At 41.3% G+C, this 20970-nt stretch overlaps 1 protein-coding gene across 4 annotated transcripts in view; it reads left to right on the forward strand.

Annotated features, from left to right (window-relative positions):
- Cdon (cell adhesion associated, oncogene regulated) overlaps positions 1–20970 on the forward strand; it is a 90940-nt gene that overhangs the window by 55748 nt on the left and 14222 nt on the right. For all 4 annotated transcript variants that reach the window (XM_036193385.1, XM_036193387.1, XM_036193389.1 and 1 more), the window contains 7 exons: positions 1549–1752; positions 2504–2685; positions 3146–3251; positions 7949–8071; positions 11320–11541; positions 13383–13663; positions 16155–16234. In XM_036193385.1, the coding sequence (XP_036049278.1) occupies positions 1549–1752; positions 2504–2685; positions 3146–3251; positions 7949–8071; positions 11320–11541; positions 13383–13663; positions 16155–16234 (1198 nt within the window). The remainder of the gene's footprint in view (positions 1–1548; positions 1753–2503; positions 2686–3145; positions 3252–7948; positions 8072–11319; positions 11542–13382; positions 13664–16154; positions 16235–20970) is intronic.

A 20970-nucleotide genomic window follows, 5' to 3' on the forward strand; every position in this document is an offset into this window, starting at 1 on the left:
TGCAAACTGAAATGCACATATGAAATGATTTGTTTGCTGTTTACAACTGCTTCTTGAGGAGGGGAGCCTGTCTGCTTCCAGGATGAGGTAACTGATGAGCTGAGGTCTCAGTGGGCTAGACAGTGGTAGAGCTGACTTAGGAATCTACGTCTTCCCAGTGCAGCTACTGTGTGGAAGAGACTGAGTGTGCTCTCCTCTGTAAACATGTTCTCCTCAGTGACTTTCTTTCCTGTTTGAACCTGGCACAGTCACCCTGAGAAAGTCGCTTGATTTTCAGTAAAGACCCACATTAACATTTCTGCTCATTCTGTTTCTTTCCATTGCTTTCTAGTGGAAAGGAATACAGTAAGTATCACGCACCGTTGTCTGCTAATGCCTTCTTCTGTTTATCCCATAAGCCATTTCTTCTGTAAAACACCCTGGTTTTCTATACAAGTACCATGTTCAATGTGACTTCCTTCATATGCCTTAGAAATGAGAGTTAAAATGATGCTGGGATCAAACAAGCTGCTTGGTAGGCATGGACCCAAGAGAAAGATACAGCTGCTTTGGTGTTGTCACCAATATCGTGGCCCAGGTCGGCCTTCCGTGTCCAGCTTTAGCAACTCACTGTCAGCATCCGAAAGACCCACTGGCCTCCTGGGATGTCCACAGACTTCACAGGAGGCTGATGTGGAAGCAGAGTGGCAGTTTACTGGGGTTCAGTGTAACTGTTCTGTGGGCCGTCCTTGTAGGAATCATGGAGGCCAGTTACAACCACCAGCCTGTTTGTTCAGCAAGGGAAGTTAGGTCCCCATTTAAATGCCGGCAGCCTCACTCCCGATGTTTCCCATCTGCCACAGGGGCTAGTCCTAACCTGTGACGTAGGGCAGCACCTGTGCCTTGTGGTAGTGTTCACTGCAAGCTGTCGGACATGATCTCTCACCCCCTTTTCTGTGTTTGCGTCATCGTCCTGCCGTGGCTCTGTTCCTATCGCCCTCGCATCCTCTCCTTCCCCTGTTCCCTTGTTAGCATTGATTTTGCCCTGTTTCATCTGTGTGTGCGCCCACAGGCTGTGTTTCAAAGCAGCAATTCCTGAAGCCTTGAGGCATATTCAAGGAGGGTAATCGTAACAGTTAGTGTAACAATCAGTAGGTTGTTGGGTTTGTTTTATATAATTCAGAAAACATTTCAAATAAGAAATCGTTTGTGAGAATTGTTTATTTATCATAACCAAAATCAAATAATTGCTTGCACACGGCTTTAGTCATACATCTAAAATAGAATAGCAGAAACGATCATATTCATTAACTTTCATTCTTTGTGAGTTAATTATCATATCTGTAATCATTCAACTTTCCAGTTTCCTGTATTTCCTTTCCTGAACATTTTATTTCCCATTAGCTTTTAAAGAGGACGGGGAGACAGGCTGTAATATGACAGCTATGACAAAAAAAAATTGATGAGGGACCTTTACCACAGGGTTTGGGATTAACCCCTCATAGTGTTTGGGGGTTATTCCTGCCTCTGGCACCGTGGTGATGGTGAAATGAATGTTCCACTTTTCAGTCCCAGAGGCGCCAGACCGGCCTACCATCTCTACGGCATCAGAGACCTCTGTCTATGTCACCTGGATTCCCCGGGCAAATGGCGGCTCTCCAATCACTGCCTTCAAGGTGGAATATAAACGGATGAGGACTAGTGACTGGCTTGTGGCCGCTGAAGATATCCCTCCTTCCAAACTTTCTGTGGAAGTTCGGAGTTTAGAACCAGGTAATACTACTTTTTTTTTTTTTTATTTGCTATTTTTTGAGGTAACAAATGCTTATTGTGGAAAAATTGGAAAATAAAGAAAATATGAAAAAGAGAATAAGTTATCTGAACTATACCCATCCTTAGACAGGGGTTATGTTTTGGTTTATTTCTTTCTAGTCTTTTTTTTTTTTCTCTATGTCTTTATATGCCCTGGAGTCTTGTCATAACTACAGCTTTACATCCCTCATTTTATATCCAACTTTGTAAGTGTATCATACTTTGCTTAACTATTTTTGTTGTTGTTGATGTTGTCTTAGTGGTAGAGATTAAAGCCAAAGCCAAGCACTCTACCACTGAGCCACATCCCCATTTCAATTTCATTTCTGGATTTTAAGTTGTTTCTCTAATCCCATTCACCCCTAAACCCTGAGACTATTAAAAAAGAGAAAAAAGTATGAATAAATTTATCCTTTTTGGGGGGCTCATGACCACTTTAGCTCCTGGAATTTTTAATATACACAGATGTAGCAGATGTCTGTGTCTAACTTTCTGTCGTGGGGAACAGATGCAGTTAGTTGAGAAGAAACAGCAGTTTTAGATATGGGTATTGGAACCAAGTGACACTTTCTAGACTGAAAATCTTCCAGTGATTGTATTTGAGTGATTAGGACACTCACTTCAAGATTTTAATTTATTCTTTAGATGCACTACATAACATCATTACAGGTTTTTATAGTTTAAAACATTTTGGTTTTGCCCCATCTCCCAGGTTCAACATACAAATTTAGGGTCATTGCCATCAACCATTATGGTGAGAGTTTTCGGAGCTCAGCATCCCGTCCTTACCAGGTGGCTGGCTTCCCAAATCGTTTCTCCAACCGCCCAATAACTGGACCTCACATTGCATACACTGAGGCTGTCAGTGACACTCAAATTATGCTCAAGTGGACGGTACGTGAGTGGACATCTTCTCAATGAGATTTCCCGTCAGTGCAATGTGCTCTTGATGTGATGCTATGAGCAACCAATTGTTGAACTTTTAATTTTGGGGAAGTAGAAGGGCACTGGGTTTGTCTAAAGCACATATTTTAAGAGACAGGGTTAAAATGGAATTATTGTTTCTTCTGCCTTCATCCAAATGTTGTTAACTTAATTGACACTTTATGATTTATTCTTTTTGAGTCAAGTGTACATTTACTTTTGAAGCTAGTGAAGTGTATACTGTTTTATTTTTGTTTAGTCCTACAATATGATGAATGATCATATACCTTTGAATATCTCTGAATCAGGTTAGAAAATGGCCACTCTACATATTGCAAAACAAAGTTAGAGAAACATTGCCATACAGATGAGGAAATTTGGAGATTACTCTTATCTTTGCCTTTGACAAGTCTTTGCTTCTGTCTCCTAGTATATTCCATCAAGTAACAATAACACTCCCATTCAAGGATTTTATATCTACTACCGGCCCACAGACAGTGACAATGACAGTGATTACAAGAGGGATGTTGTTGAAGGTGAGTCCCGTGGTCAGCTGGAGCCCCTGAGAAAGTGCTTTGATGGGGAGGGGCCATCGTCACAGGCTAACACGAGTTAGAAATGAGCTGGTTTATGCTGTTCACTTTGTTCCAGTGAAACCCAATTTTCCCAATTCCCTCTCTCTCGCTATACATACATACATATACACATACACATATACACATGTGTGCATGTAATATATATGTATTACATATATGTATCTATATATATATATATATATATATATATATAATACACACACATATATTATAGTGCTCTGATTTTGTTGCAGAGTCAGATATAAAAGTATGGAGAAGATGACTTCTTAGTAGTTCATCTGAAAAAAAAAATTGACTTTTTTTTTTTAATTACCAGTGACCTGAATGTATAAATCAGTTGCAACTTCTTACTACATTAAAAAAAAAAAAAAAAGTCTCCTTAGTTTGTAGACCTGTTCACTAGGACAATCACATCTTAAGTGTATTACCAACCTTTAGAGATGCTGAGAAGCTGGAGTGTTTCGTAGAGGGAATAAGAAAGAGCCCAGGTGTGAAGGGTTCTAACACTGCTCTGCTGCATTTAAATTTAGAACAGTCTAGAACGTTGCCTGTGGCCTGATGGCTGCTGTGACCCACTTGGCCCCATCTGCACCCTCTTGCATCTTTTCTCATTGGAGATGTTGACACCAGCCTCAGGTCCTTGGTGCACAGCTGTTCCTGCCACCCCACCCCACCCCATTCCCCGTTCCTAACACTTTGCATGGGTGTTCTCACTCTTCTCTGTTGGGACTTTACATGCCTCTTCCCCAGACCAGATCTTCCCTGGAGTTCTGACCCAAATGCACCCTTCATGTTTATTTCATAACATTTAATCAAAGTCTAGATATGTGAGTATGAGTGTTTGAAATGGTATGTTTCTCTTACTAAATGTTAACTTCCTTTGGACATGGATCTTTGTCCCCTATGCTGTGTTCCCAGCCCCTTCTGTGATGAGGCGTTTGGTATCGGATGGATTGATGGGCTTGTAAATGGAGTCCAAAGAAAGAGCAGTGGAGTGTCTGGTGGTCCAGATTCACTGGAAACAGGAAGCAGCTTGAGAGCTGTGTGCAGGCCTTTGTGCAGGAGGGGGGCTCCTTCAATCGAGACAGGTGATCCTAAGGAAATGATATAGGGAAGAACTGTCTAACATAAATGTCTAGGTTCCCTCACAAGGTACCTCGAGTCTGGAAGCATCAGGTACAAACCAGATGCTCTCATCTTGGTAATATCGTACATGGGTTTCTCGGTTTAGGAGGAAAACTTCTTCCAAGCTCTGCTTTTAGTCCAAGATTCTGATCTTTTGAAACAGTGAATATCTTGGTTGGATGTATAGTAGTTTAGGGATAGAACATGTGCTTAGCATGTGCTAGGCCCTGAGTTATTTATGTCATGTACTCATACATACATCCCTGTATACATAAATACATATACACATAGCAAATCTTGTCAGAAAATTGCCCTAGGCCTAGGATTTAACATATGACTTTCTGCCATTAAATACATAGGTTTAAAAAAATTAGTTTAGCTGGGCGGTGGTGGTGTATGCCTTTAATCCCAGCACTCGGGAGGCAGAGGCAGGCGGATCTCCATGAGTTTGAGGCCAGCCTGGTCTACAGAGCAAGATTCAGGACAGGCTCCAAAACTTCACAGAGAAACCCTGTCTTGAAAACAAAACAAAACAAAAATTAGTTTAAGTATGCTGTATCATATCAAACATTATAGCATTTTTTGAGATTTTTATTTGTTTTTTATCATATATATATTTCTTTTTTCCCCTGTATGTTTGTGTGTATACCATGTGTGTGACTGATGCCTTCAGAAGTCAGAAGAGGGAGTCAGATTCCCTGGGACTGAAGTTCTGGATCAGTTGTAAGCTGCCGTGTAGGCACTGGAACCAAACCAGGTCCTCTACAAAATGAGCAAGTGCTCCTCACTGTTGAGCCGTCTTTCTAGCTCCTGTAGGATTTCTTTTAGTATTTATTCAGTGGAATTACTTTTGTAACTTAATACAGTCTTTGCAGTCTGGGTTTTTAATGCTTAGTAGGGTAGCTGCACTTGACTGTATTTTGAATGATGGAATGGTTTGTTCTTCTCTGCTGTAATTTTTAGTGGTACACTTACTCTGTGCTCTCAGAAGTCATCAGTGGCCATCTTGAGGGAGAGAAGTGAACACAAGGAACATAAGGAGAGAGTGGGAAGCCTCTGGTGGTCTAGACGTTCATGCCTTGGGTGTGTTTGGTTTGTGAACATTCACTGCACTGCACATAGTGTGTGTGGCTCTTCAGTTTGCATACTTTCCATCAATCAAAAAGCTCTTAGAAAAAACCAGAAAGATAATTATGACTTCTGCATTTTGTTCTGTCCAGGTTTTTGTTTTAGTTTAGATGGTGCAGAAGAATGGGGATATCAGATTTTTATTTTTAAAGCTTTTGACATTGGTTAAACATTTGGCATAAGATGGCTCTAAACAAAGCCGGTGTGAGTGGCGTAAGTAGCCCTCTGGGTCTGTTCCTCTTCCTCACCTTCCTGCTTGTACTTTCTAGGATTCCCTGTGTGTTAACAGTTTTAAACTGAGCTCTTCAGAGGAATCTTTGAACTGTTGCAGACCTCTGCGATCTGAATGTGAGCCGGGCACTCAGAGAGTTTAGTAGCTCTCCGTGTCTGGCAGTGCTCGCAGATGGGTTTCCCCTGGTTCTTGCGAGCTTGTTTATAAACGTAGCACACTGAGCAGTTAGATGTTTAAGTGGGATCCACTGTGCTGTGTAATTTGCTTATTCCTTATTTTCAAGTTTATTCATTTGAAATTCTTTCTGTGGCAATTCAAGCTATTGGTCTGTTCTCTCAAATCCAGGAACAAAATGCTCATTTAAAACATACACTTAAAGTTTTCTTTAAAGATTGTGGTTACTTGTGTGTGTATATTGATCCAAAATTTAGGTCTTCCCTACCCCCATTTCTCTGTTTCTCTTTATTGAATCAATTATAAAGACTACAATAAGAACACTTACATCTCTTATATTATCAGATCTTCTGCTTTCCTTGCCACATTTAGATAAACTATGAATGTTCTCAGGCTGCCAGTGTGTTTATGTAGAGTATTTTTGTCTTGTTAAGAGGAGTTCCAGATAAATCAGTGTATAAAACTCATGGTGCTCTCTAATTCCAAGCCCAAGGCTTAGCAGAGGGCATACACTCGTTGAAGGGGTTTAGGTACAAACTAAGCCCATAGTGCACATAGCTATCTCACTTATCAAAGATAAAAATTCTTCTGTTTGCCAACCTATAGCTTTTGCTATTGGAAAGATTGGACACAACAGTGAAATACAAATCTAAGAAGGTCTATATTGTAACCGTTTTCTCCTAAAAACTAGTCAGAAGCTTAACCCCATTACTAGTTCTCTGAGTGCCCTGGGTGCAGCAGAGATGTACTAGATGGGTGTAGGACCAGGGAAACCCAAAAATCTAGAGTGAGCAATAGTCTTGTGGGGAATCTTTGCATTTTAGAAATAGGCCCATTCCAGCTTCAACCAGTTCCTTGTTTAAAAATTTTTCAGAGGTGGGATGGAGTCTCTTTACAAGTCCAAGAGAATTCTGGAACCCACTCCTAGACCTCTCAGAGACGTTTGATCTTAGACAAGCGAGTTTTCTCTCCTGTAAAATGCACATCTGTGTGAATGAGGGGTTTTGTGTTGGTGACTTGGAAAGGGGCTGAAGTCTTTTGTCTGTGATGAATTAGAAAAGAGTCTGTGATACTGGTCCTGTCAGCTAAGCAGATTTGACTTATGCCTGTGGTGTGGGTTTTTTGTTTTTTTCTATCCCTTTAATTAATTCTTAGATCAGTTGGTGGTATATGCTTGGATTTCTAGGAAACACTGGAAACAGTTTGAAGAGTCAATTTCTAACGGGATTAAGAGTACTTGAAGAGTTAATTAAATCTGGCAAAAGTGTCCCTGTTTATGAAAGTTTGTCACAGATCCATGAAAGTGAAAACGGAGGGTGATTTACACTGGAGTGCTCAGTTTGGGAGTGTTTCTAAATGAAACGTTGGCTTCGTGCCACAGATAACAGAATCCTAATAGTGGAGACACTTGTGCAGTTCTGAGACTGACTCAAAAAGACAGCGACCTTGGGCACAGCGGCTTAGTGTTCCCGCAGCAGTTTGCATTCTGTGGATCCTCGGCTGTTGGTAATAATGTCCATGGCAATGGACGAGAGTTCTGTGAAAGCCTTTCCTGTAACTGGTCACCTCAGGGTCATGCATGCACTGTTTGTGATCTCCTTCGCACTCTGGCTTTTTAGTGGGCGGACATAATGGCCAGACTTGCTGGGCTATGAGGATTTAAGATGTTATTTCCCTATGCATGTATATTTATTAAAGACTTGCCACTAATTTTTAATAAAAGTCAGTATTGCTACCCACACATCAGCTACCCTTTAATGGAGTTTATCTCTTTACCGGTTTTCCATTGCACTTAGTAGAAATGCTGTTCATCCGTGATGCAGTAAAAGATACTTACATGGAGGAGATTTTTATCTCACAGGCTGTATGAAATGGTGAGGGGTGCTGATAAATCTCATCCTGAAAACACTGACTAAGCATGTTGGTGTCATCAAGGCTGGGTGGTGTCTACAGCATGCCTCTTATATCTCTTTTCTAGGTTCAAAGCAGTGGCACACAATTGGTCACCTGCAGCCGGAAACCTCCTACGACATTAAGATGCAATGCTTTAATGAAGGTGGAGAGAGTGAGTTCAGCAACGTGATGATCTGCGAGACCAAAGGTAGGAGAGGTGTGGAGGTCTGGGTTCCTCCCTGGCCATTGTTAGAATCCCAAACACTAGGTCATATCTTGGAATTATTGGTATGTTTCTGTGTGGAAATTTCTGCCTTGGATGAGTTTTTAGATGCATTCATTTAGACTGTCCCATAGAAATACCTGGTGTTGGCTACAACACTTATCTAAAATAGTGTCTACATAAGCATCAGTGGTGTCCAGTACTTTCCATGTGACCATAAATCACTTCTTTTTTCTTATTCTCCATAAAGAGAGTAGAAATGTTTGCTAGCCACTTTCTATGAAAATTGAAATATCATTAGAACTATAGAAGATTAGGGAAAAGTGCCACACTTGTGCTACAGTTAGGGAAAGGCAACCTCTGAGGCTGAGAACTTTATAAGGAAAGAGGAGGGTTGTTTAGCTGACAGCTCTTCAGGTCAAAGCTCCCTCATGAGAACTAACTAGGACCTCACAAGAACTCAAGCAGTTCCTTCTGAGTCAGGTCCCCAGGAACTCCCATCTAGGCTCCTCCTCTTTTAGGTCCCACTACCTCTTAATGTGGTCACATTGGGACCAAGCCTGGGGGATACACTCAAGCCACAGCAATCTGCTTAAAGTAGTTTCTTGAAGGACAAATACATGTACTAGCTACATGTTTAACTATGTGTTATATTAAGTTTAAAATAGCAGTCATGGATTTTAAGTTTTCATTCTCAACTCTGCTGACACACAGAGAACGACTATAAAAGGATCTGTAAAAGGAGGAGACACCACATGGGAATAGAACAAATGGTAAATCTGGATGTTCATAAAGCAGAAGTGGAAGTTCTTATACCTCTCTAGGACTTTACTCAATGGTCTGTAGCACAAAAGTCTCTGCTGGGGATTTCTGTTGTCCCATTGCTTAGTGAGAAGTAGGAACCAGCTCTGAGCTCATTTACGAAGCTCTGTGTCTTCTCCTTTCTCTCTGCCTTCTCCTGGGTGTCAGTGGGGCCCTGAGTGCAGCGCTGCTTATAGCCATCCAGGGATCTGGCTTTACATGTAGTCATGTAGGCATGCTGAGATCTGGTAATGCCTATTTTTAAAAGATAATAATTATTAAAAAGTTTGTTGTTATCATCATCATCATCATCATCATCATCATCATCATCATTTTACACAGGGTCTCATGTATCCCAGACTCGCCTTGCACTCCCTATGTAGCCTTGAACTTCTGGCCCTTCTTCCTGAATGTTGAGATGTACAACATCATATTTGGTTTATGTGGTGTTGGGCTCAAACCCAGGGCATTGTGTTCTGCTCTATCTCTAGTCCTTTAAAAGGACCTTTTTAAAGAATGCTTTGGAGGCATGGAAGAAGGAAATTTTTGAATACTTAGGCTAGCCCTGAGTGTCTGCTGTAATTGTTTTTATTCGATGTTGAGGAAATGAATAAAAAAGGAAACAAAGACTCAAGATTGAATTGCAAAGCCAGGCTCAGGTTTCCTCTTATAAATTCTCAGTCTTGTGTCTTTCTGCTGAAAACCTCTCCCATTAAATCCACATTAACCATCTGTCTACGTGGACCTTTTCTGGAATTTCATTTGGTTCCCATATATCTGAGTTCCTCCCTGAAGCAGGCATTGTGATACATTCAGGAGGACTTCTTGCTTGTTTCTAGAGTGCTGCGATACTCAGAATAATCCAATGAAGTATGTCATCTCTTTACCCGAGACATTAAGAATTTTGCTGGACAGGACTGGAGAGCACAGCAGTTGGTCCCCAGCACCTATGTTGGGTGGTTTACATTTGCATAACTCTAGCTCCAGAGGACCCAGTGCTGTTCCAGCTTCTAAGGGCATCGGAACGCACATGTGCATACATATACAAAATTATATATATATATATACAAAATTATATATACACACACATGCACACACACACACAAAATTATAAGTATATGAAACAATATTGGCATAGGGTTGTAGCTCGGAGGGAAGGAACCTGTTTAACATGGACCAAGTGGTGTGTTCCATCCCCAGCACAGCAAAGAAGGAAGGGACTGAGACAGTCTCGTCATGTGATTTATAGTCACGTGGCTGTGTTCAAAATAGCGCCCCTCATTAGCAGCTGCAGTTTACAGCCAGTGGACGTTTATTGACTGGAGGCTGGGAAGTCAGAGCATAGTGCTGACAGTTTGGCAAGGGCCTCCAGTACTGTGTCATAGCGCGGTAGAAGAGCAAGTGAATGAGACCCGACAAAAAGGATCCATATTCAAACCCATTTTCTTATGACCAACCCACTCTTGTAACAATAACGTTGATCCATTGGTGGGGATAAGGTCCTCACTACCTAATCACCAATTTCACTTTTTAATGCTGTCATCATGGTGGTTAAATTTCTACATGAGTTGGGAGACAGCCAAATTCAGACCATAGCACTTTTTGTCACAGCCTAAGATGGAGCTCTTTTTTGTCTCCATTTTCTGAACACAGAACAGGTTCGTGGAGGTGAAAGTGACCCTGAGTTTAAACCAGGGATCCTGGCTCCAGAGAGTGGGCTGTCAGCCACTGTGCTCTGCTTATGACAGAGTGGGACTTCTCGATGACATGTAGAGCAATTAGAATACGTGACTTGCAGATGGGGGGAGTGGGGTTCGTGTCACACTTGTTAAATAGTGTTTGTGACCACAGCTGCCCAGAATCCTCATGAAGTAGGTAAGAGGACCGTGTTTACATGGACTCTAGTAGGCCTTGTTGGGGATGCTTGAAGGATGCATGAGGTTTTTTTGGATTATATGTAGTTGCTATAGTAGTTCACAGTTAATCATCTATTGTTCCTTTTTTACATGGTAGAAAAATAAAACACTAACTCCAAGTCTTATTCAGAGGAAAATGTATCACACAGAATGAGTTTTCTTTTGTGTGTTTTTTGTTTTTGTTTTTGTTTTCTGTCCATAAGTTGAAGTATTTTATTTCAACCCAGGGAGTCTTCTGTAAGCACAGTTCAGCAGATCATCAGACCACTATTTTGGTCAAACCAATTTGTATGTTTCTTGGCTCTTAGAATTGCTCAAAAATTTGTGGACTACAACTCTGGCAGATCAGAATTCAAATTTTGGATCTCTCTTTGTGACTCATTGGTGGTCATATCGTGTCTGTAAGGAGTGTAAACAGACCAGCTGGCATTCCTAGCCAGACCTCCTTCAGAGAGTCCATTTCATAAACTCTGTATTCACTCTGACTTAATTTTTTTTTTTAAATATTTCATCCAGTGAAACGTGTTCCTGGTGCGTCAGAGTATCCCATGAAAGACTTGAGTACCCCTCCCAGTTCTTCAGGAAATGGAGGGAACGTGGGGCCTGCAACCAGCCCTGCCAGGAGCAGTGATATGTTATACCTCATCGTTGGCTGTGTGCTTGGTGTTATGGTCCTCATTCTTATGGTTTTCATTGCGTTGTGTTTGTGGAAGAGTCGCCAACAGAACACCATACAGAGTGAGTCATTTATAAGTATTTCCTTGTATTTTTTTTAAAAGATGGGTAGAAAAAATATTGTCAGAATAAATATTGATTCCTAACACTTTCATGTGTTTGTGCCATGGAATGAAAGCCGTTAGATACTCTCCACTCAGAAGGGGTGACTTTAGAACCATTCATGCTGCCAGCCAAAGTAAGTGGAGCATCAAATTAAATTGCCCAATAGAAATAAACACCAAAGCCAAAGCTAAGCAGGTCTCTGAGTAAATAACTGTCTTGGTGCTGGGAAAGCTTGGCTTTGTTGGACCACCAAAGAGGATGAGTGCTTGGAGCATCAGTTTTGGAATCACTGTAGGAACGTCTTCATGCTGGTGCAAGTCTCGTCAACAGGAAATGGTTTGATGGAAAGGAAGGTAGTGAAGCCTTTAAGTTACTGTCAGTAGGTATCATGAGCAGGGATGACATGGTCCTGCCTCTAACTGCTGTACCCAGACAACTCTGAAGTGGCATACTGTCTCCCAAATACATCAAGGAAGAGGCGTGATTTTAAAGTTGATGCTGGTACTGTTTCAATACCAATAGCCTTCCTCTCTTGTACCCAACCACTAAAACCAAATCAAGCAGGGTTATCAACCATTGGTGAGGAGAAGATGTTTGGCCTAAGAATAAGGAAATACAAGAAAAGCAAGAGGAAACCCATAGTGATAAGTACTTCCAGGGACCATTGTCACATTATCCCCTTTTAAGTTAGTAACTCATGGAGAAAAAAATCATCTATTTTGATTGGACATTGCCTTCCAAAAGAGGCATGACTGGATTGCTGATGTCAGGCTGCCAAGCTTGTGACCATTTGATTGGGCCTTATTCTGAATGATTCTAACACTTTACTTTAAATTGTGTGTGTGTGTGTGTGTGTGTGTGTGTGTGTGTGTGTTGAATAGTAAAGCATTGTTCTGGTTATCTGAGCAAGATTGATCTGATAAGAAGCCATTTTCCTTTGTGATGATATCATTTTTACAAAATGGAAAATTATCATGGGAGTGTTTATTCAGCGATTTATGCCACCAGAAGAAACTCATTGTCTTCTGCCTGTCAGCCACTTTGCTAAACAATGTCGATCAACTGATAAGATAATCATGGTCTGCTCTGAAGGAGCACAGATAAGCTAGTACAGGAGTATGTGCTCCTGTGGGGAAAGCACAGGACCAGGAGAAACCTGGAGAGCGCTTGGCAAGAACCTGGCAGCAGATGAGCAGAGTTTCAGTGCTGGGATTCTTTCTAAGTGTATCCGGCAGATGTGCCTCTGGAAATCAGAATTTGCTCAAGTGCTTTTACTGTAAGGAATAGAACCACCTCTTGCCTTGGTACCTCACATCCTCGGCATGCACCATGATGGGAGGGAGGAGCTGCTGAAGAGCCAGCCAATGGACACATGTCATCAAGCTTTTTACCTAGAAGTGCTGCTTCTTGCAGTGAGGAAGGTTTTTCCTCAGTATTCTGACAGTTGTTTGCAGCTCTCTCAAGTGTGTGGGAGTCTAAGCACGCCCGCTTAACTGTTGCCATCTCTTGGATGCTTTCCTTTTACACATTATTCCCTTGGGAGTAATTTCTCCCTGATAAATTTTTCCTTCTATTAACAGAGTCTGAGTTAACTCAATGTTCCAAGCTACTCTTCACTCTAAAGAAACAACAGCAGCAACTTTACCAAAGCTTTGTGAGAACAGCTTAGTATGTTTTCTTTTAGCATTGTTGCTAGTGTCTTAGGGATTTCATTAGTAAAATTTCTCAGCAGGAAGATTTTTTTTCCTTCAGCCTCTGACTTTGCTTTTCCTTCTGGGCTTGTTTTTTGCTTTCAACAGAATATGATCCTCCAGGATATCTCTATCAAGGGTCAGAGATTAATGGGCAGATGGTGGAGTATACCACTCTCTCAGGAACAGCCCGGATCAATGGGAGTGTTCATGGAGGCTTCCTCAGCAAAGGCAGCCTCAGCAATGGCTGTTCTCATCTCCACCACAAAGGCCCCAATGGAGTCAACGGGATCCTGAATGGAAGCGTAAATGGAGGGCTTTATTCTGCACACACAAACTCGCTAACCAGGACACGTGTGGAGTTTGAGCATCCTCACCATCTAGTGAATGTAAGAGACCTCATTATAAATCATAGCATCTCTAGGCCTCTGTGGCAGGGTGAAAGGACTGGTGATCACTCAACTCTTTTCACTATAGGCACCTTGTAAGTTGTGGATGTGGGCATGGCGTGTGTTGCCAGTAGCTCCAGATCCAGAGGAGTCTTCATCAGTTTTCTGTCACCAGTAATAGCTGGATTTGTCAGCTTGGTCTAGCTTTAAATTATTTAGCACAAAGTGAAATGCAGGAAAGAACACATTGAAAGTTATTCTTGAGACAAAATGGAAATACCGCTGAGCAAAGACCAGGCCAGATGGTTCGCATTTGATTTACTTGGAGCTGAGTCTGAGAACTCAAATGCTGTTAAGTCTGGCAAATGGAGGAACATTCTGCAGCACATCAGGATGCCTCAGTAAAAGAGGTGGTGGCAGCTGCTACCCATTGAAGAAGCAATTCCAGTTCTGCACAACTGTGGTCATGCATAGTGCAGGACCTGGTGTTGCTAGACTTTGACCTTTCAATACATGAGTAAATATAGGTAAAAATCACCAGATGCTAGGCTATCACTCAGATTTTTTTCTTCTATGCTGTAGATGGAACCTGGGGCTTCTCCTATAGCAGGCAAGTATTCTGCTGGTGATCAACATCCCTAGCTTTATGAAGACCATGTAAAAGATCTCCACAGGCTGCCAGATTATCACCCCTGACACATCATGAATTTGTGTTGCCCAGATATTTTTAAAACCCTGTAGCATATAAACCTTTTGGATTTTAGAATATTAGCATTTGTCAACTACAAGAGTTCAATTGCAAACCCTTTGTCTTTTTGTGACGGGGCTAGAATGACTAACACAGTTTCGATAATATTGCTTAAAATTCTTGTCTGAGCAAGTTTGATTCATTATATTTCTGGCTGGGCATCCATATTACCTTTTAATCAGATATTTTGTTCAGTTGATCAAATTAAACACTTGTTTAGTTTTTGCTATTAATCTGATTACAAAGACGTTTGCTACAATCTAGAAAGTTATTCTTTTTTCATCTTCAGTTTAGTAAAGATATTGAAATATTAGATTTGCAAAACAAAAACTATAAGGTCCATATTTATCATAAAGCTAAAAAAAAAAACAAAACCCTAAGGCTTTTGTGTGACTGAGTTTTTGTACATTCTACAAAGTGTATCATCTCCAAAAGATAATGATTCCATTATTCTATGAAGCAAGTCATGGCCTGTCACATTCCCAGTTCACTCCTCACCTCAGCCAAGGAGTGGAGAAAGCTGACAGGGAAAGCATTCCGCTCAGGCTGTTCCATAAGAAGGAACCCCATGGCTGATGCTTCCAACGCGGAACTCTGGGTTTTCAGACTTGTCATTTATTGGTGTCTGCCCTGCTAGGTGCACAGTTTTAGAGGTTGTCAGTGTGGTCCTAAGCTTGTCATCTTTTTATTCTTCTGAAAGGGAAGACAAAGAAATTAAAATCGTATTAGTGATCCTGAAAATCACTGATTTGCAGTTCTCATAAACGACATCATTCTTCTGAACTTCTGGAGTTCGCCCACATGGACTGAATGTAGTCTAGGGATGTTCTTCCTCTGTTTTCCCAATCATTCCTGTTGTTAGGTGGATCAGGGTTACTGAGAAAAACTTCTAGTCTTGATTTGCTTGGCTGTTGTTATAAGATAAATGAAATGGAAAGGGTTCTAGCAAAAGCAGTTGTCTGAACCTTTGCTGACCTTGAAGGCCTGCTTGAGGTTTGGGTGCTCTGTGACAACCCTCCCACCTTCAAATCCAGCTCTGCTGGTTTTCTCCAGAAAACAGAACTCTGGTTCTAAGGCCAGTCTTTAACTTCCTGTTTGCCATTCTGTATGTATGTCAAGTGAACATTTTACAATGAGGTATGTGTTAATCTGGGCATTTTCCTTAATTGCTGAGCAGTTTCCGCCAAAAGCAACATCAAAATATTAATATTCCCTCCAAGTCATGGCTGGCTGAGAGTTCGCTCCATCTGGAAAAATATGACGTTTTAAAACTGTACAGTCAAGTGAACGGACCAATTCGAAATAATTACAGGAAAATGAGGATGGGTTGATCTTGTGACGTCATTCAAACAAACTTTACACCCTGTCTCTCTAACTGGCATCCCATAAGCTTTTTCCATGACTGCTAGAAAAGAAAACATGAGTAGGCGCTTATGATGTATAATATATTTTAAGGCATAAATTTGAAATACTAAAAGGAAGTGACTAACCTCCCTCCGTTTATTTGCCTTTTTCCAGTACAGAAGTGCCGGGAAGAATGTGGCAGTCCAGCCTTAGGGGTCTAGTGTAACACTGAGCTGGGTGTACTTGTGAATAAGTAACAAGCATTGCGTTGCTCAGGCAGTGTGTGAAAATGTACCACACACCCATTTGTTATTGATATGCATTTGTGACTATTTAGCAAATGGTCTCTGGCCCCTTCAGCTTCTTCTTTTCTCTTTCCTTGAATGTTGTCCTGACCAGGGCGGAGGAATGTACACAGCAGTCCCTCAGATTGACCCGCTGGAATGCATTAACTGTCGGAACTGCCGGAACAACAATAGGTACGTTAGTGTGCACCCAGCCACATTTGCTGTGGCCAACACATTCAGTGCCGCCTCCTTGTTTTCCCAAACTTAACACAAAACTCCACCACCCTCAGCTTTGTAATTGTTACCTTTCTGTGCCTCAGTTTCTTTAGACATGTAGTGACAATACTAAAGGCTTTGTTTCTTAACAGAGTGTTGCTGAAGGGTAGGGTTCCTCTCTATATACAGTCCCATTTCTTACTTGCATGTTGTGTTGGGATGAGGATAAACACAGTGGGGCATGTCTAAGCAGGAAGCAAAAGCATCTCTTTTCTATAGGGCAGTTTTCTGTAATAATATTGCTGGAATTTTCCTATTAGATCGTGCAGTGTTTCTTTTCTCTTCTCTTTTTTTCTTTAATTCTTAAAATCTTAAGATACTTAAGAAGAAGAATTTTACTTGGACTGTGGTGGTGTGTGCCTTTAGTCCCAGTACTCAGCAGACAGAAGCAGGTGATATCTGTGGGTTTGAGGCTAGCCTGGGCTACACAGCAAGTTCCAGGACAGCCAGGATACTTGAGAGACCCTGTCTCAAAACAAAATAAAAACCACAAGAAGTTTTGCATATGCATTCCTGCATGTGTGTGTATGTGTGTGTGTGTGTGCATGAGTATGGGTATGTGTGTGTGTACATGAGTATGGGTGTGTGTGTGTGTGTGTGTGTGTGTGTGTGTGTGTGTATGAGTATGGATACGTGTGTGTGTGTGTGTGTGTGTGTGTGTGTGTGTGTGTGTGAGAATATGGGTACACATGTGTGTGTGTGTGTGTGTGTGTGTGTGTACACATGCGTGTGTATGTGGTACTTAAAGGATGACATCAGATGCCATTCCTTAGGTCTACCTTGTTTTTTGAGATAAGACCTCTCAATTGGCCTGGAGCACATCCAATAGTCTGTGCTGGCTCATGAGGATCTGCCCTCTCTGCCTTCCCAGCACTGGGATTACAAACACAGACCACTAGACTGGGATTCATGGCTATCTCCCCAGCCCACACCTTGCTTTTTAAATTTACATTTTTCAGTTGTAAAAGTGATATATACAAAAGTTCAAATAAGAAAATTATGTAGAATACTGTGTATTTTTAGCCTTGACACACAGGAAAAAGGCATGGTGGCATATCTCTTTAACCTCAGTAACCTGTAACCCCCAAATTTGGGAGTATTACAAGTTCAAGACCAGCCTATATAGTGAGACCCTGTCTCAAACACAAGCAAACGAAAACTCACAAACTTTGACACATTTAATATAAGAAAACTTTCATACTATTTCTGTATTTATTACTTACTAATATATTAAATATTAATTATAAAAAACTAACAGACTGTTTGTTAAGAGTATTGCATTTTAGCTGGGCCTGATAGTACAAGCCTTTAATCACAGCTACTTGGGAGGATGAGGCAGAAGAATTATAGGTTCAAGGCTAGCCTGACATGGGGCTGAAGGCTGCTAGTTCTTTCATGTACTTCTGTATATATTAGTTCCAAAGGATTATTGAAGTTGCATCAGAAATCTTAGTTCTTTTCCATAATGATAGTATTAAATTACATACCTAAAAATCCATCCCACCTCTGAAATTCTTTTTTTTTTTTTAAAGATTTTATTATTCATGTATGTGAGTGCTGTATCCACATGTACAACTTTATGCCAGAAGAGGGCATCAGATCCCACTAGAGATGGTTGTGAGCCACCATGTGGTTGCTGGGAGTTGAACTCAGGACCTCTGGAAGAGGAGCCAGTGCTCTTAACCACTAAGCCATCTCTCCAGCCCCTGAAATTCTCAACTAGAAAGCTTAGAACATTAGATAGCTGGAGTGTAGCTTGAAGTTTGGATCATGCATTATCTAGAAGGGCTCGATTTGTTACTTTTAAATGAAGTAAAAGGTTAAGAGTTATCCCTGGGAATCGGTGACACCAGAAAGACCTAGCCAGCCAGCCATACAAGCAAAAGTGCATCCTTTCAAGGCAGGCGAGCTGGGTTTGCGTTGGAATGAAAGCAAGCCTGGACTACATAGTGAGACACATCTCAGAAAACAAACAGTACGTTGTTTTAGCAGTTCTCAGAACAGAGCAATAAATCATTGCTACTTTTAGTTACTTACTTAACTTGTAAATGCTTACATATTAGCAAGAGATGTCTGCCTAGTTTGTGTACTAAAAGTTACATATTTCAATTCTGTGACACTCGTTTTTGAAATGTGGGTATATCAAAGCCACATTTTTGTTCAGAGTTTGTCATAGGATATCATCACAGTTTGTTAAGAAAACATGGAAAGGAACTTGTAGACCTAAGTGTGGTAGCTCTTGCCAGTAACCCCAGCCCTTGAGAGGCTGAGGTGGTCAGCTTGGGCTGCAGAGCAAGACTGTGTCTCCAAAAACTACGGAGGAGGAGAAGGAGGAAGTTCATGAAGCTGGCTCACACGCTTGGCAGTAAGCAGGTGGGTTAATTTAACAAGCAGTAATGAGAGGTTTATGCCTTGTGTTGTCCTTTATGGTTCTTGTGGTCATTGCAGATCTTAACTATTAGAGTGTTATAATGAGGGGATCTTTGGTCTAAAAATAAGTAGTCCTGTGCTTTGCCACTGCTTAAATTTATGATCTTGAGGAATTTCCATAGTATCAAAGTTAGCACCCTTATCTGAAAAGTAAAGTATTATTCTAAGTAGTAGAAGACTGATCTGAACACAGTACCATATAGAATTTAATAAAATGTCTTGATGATAGGATTCCATCTTGTGCCCAAAATAGATCTCCCTCCTTTCCCTTTTCCTTCCTGCCTTTCTTTTGGGTTTTTGAGACAGGGTTTCTCTGTGTAGTCTTGGCTTTCCTGGAACTCACTTTGTAGACCAGGCTGGCCTCGAACTCACAGAGATCCACCTGCCTCTGTCTCCCAAGTGCTGGGATTAAAGGCGTGCACCACCACTGACCAGTTTAGATCACATTTCTTTAAAAGAATTTAAATGACCTCTGCCAACTTCAGTTTGGCCATTACATGCACATCTGTGTAGAATTAGGTGGTTGTACTATGAATTATAATTATATTTCTCTTAATGTTGAGGTTAATAGCTTTCTGCATTTCAGATTTGTCTCACTCCTGTCTGGAACAGGTAAATTCTCTTCAGCTGTGTTTCTCCCTGGCTTAAATGTTCTTCCTGCATAAAAACCCACTTGTTTAGGGAAACAACCCCCCCCCCCAACACCCACACACACACTCCCACTCAGTAGTAGCAGCAGTACATTTCACATCCTAGTCTTACGTTTAAAGAGCAGAAGCAAACCTTTGATTCTGTAAAGTACAGAAGGAGGCATGTGTTCAATGTTAAGAAACACAGTGCAAGCTGTATCTTAATTCATATGAAGCCTTTTGAGGAGTGTGGAGTGTTCAGGGACACGTTTCTGTTTGATACATTGTAGCATGCACAGGTTGTGTTGGTGACGGGGAGACTGCTACACATTGTTGTAAGCAAACTTAGCCTTCATTCCAGCAATGAGGAAGTAAGGAATGAAACTCTAGGGTTGCCATCATCCATGTCTGATAGGAGTCCAAAAAATTTAAATTAGAGCTGGTGAGATGGCTCCCCTGGCTAAGGTACTTGCTGCCAGGCCTGACTATCTGAGTTCAGTAACTAGGACCCACTTGATGGAAGAAGAGAATGGACTCCCACACTTTGTCCTCTGACCTCCACGAATGTGCCATGTTCCATGTGCACAGACCACACCGACTAAACAAACAAATGATTTTTTAATTAAATTAAAAAAAAAAAAAAAAAGAAGAAGATTCCTTGGCCGGGTGGCTCACGCCTGTATCCCAGCACTCGGGAGGCAGAGGCAGGTGGATCTCTGTGAGTTCGAGGCCAGCCTGGGCTACCAAGTGAGTTCCAGGAAAAAGGCACAAAGCTACACAGAGAAACCTTGTCTTGAAAAACCAGAAAAAAAAAAAAAAAGATTCCAAACATGCAGACCTTATCAAATGTGAATGACATGGTTGGTAATTTCCAGGTGGTGGACATGGAAATAAGCAACCTAATAAAGGGGTACATTGAGGAAAAGTGATGAATTTGGTTTCAGGTGTCTCAGGTTCTAGTACCGGTTGTTGCCGGTCCAGGGAGATGGGTGGAGATACTGTTGTTTGGGTGAAGATACTGGGACTGCAGTACAGATGTGGTAACATCTACTTCAAAGTTTGCCAGACTGCACCTATAGTTGATATTTTCAAAGGAGACAATAGCCTTAGATGCTTAATTTTAATCTATTACTTGAGCTGCTGATTTGTTTTTATTTATTTTGGAATTCGATTTCTCATTCTTTTTATGAGATGCTGCTGTTTTCTTTCTCTTCTTTTCTTTTTTTGCTCGCTACCTTGATAGTATCTTCATAATAGAGATGAGGGGAGAGAGAGAAAGCAAAAAGAAGGTGTGTTCACTCAGCAGGCGTTCTGTGCAGGACCCCGTGAACCAGAGGTGTAGGGATACAGGACTAAGCCACAGGCTCGTCCCCGCCTGCACGGGGCTCATGGTCTGTTGTTTTTCAAGATGACATCATAAAGATGAATATACAGTCAAACTAGATCTTCTAAAAACAAAGAAATAGGTGCTATTAGGTCTCCCTACGCGGATAGCAGTTTGTTAACAATGGAGAATTTATAAAGTGAGGTAAAAGGGACAGGCTAGGTTTGAAGCTTTCCAGGCAAAGGGTACTACTTATGTGGAATCTCTAA

The sequence above is a fragment of the Onychomys torridus genome, chromosome 7 (genome assembly GCF_903995425.1).
Source record: "Onychomys torridus chromosome 7, mOncTor1.1, whole genome shotgun sequence".
NCBI classification, from domain to species: Eukaryota; Metazoa; Chordata; class Mammalia; order Rodentia; family Cricetidae; genus Onychomys; species Onychomys torridus.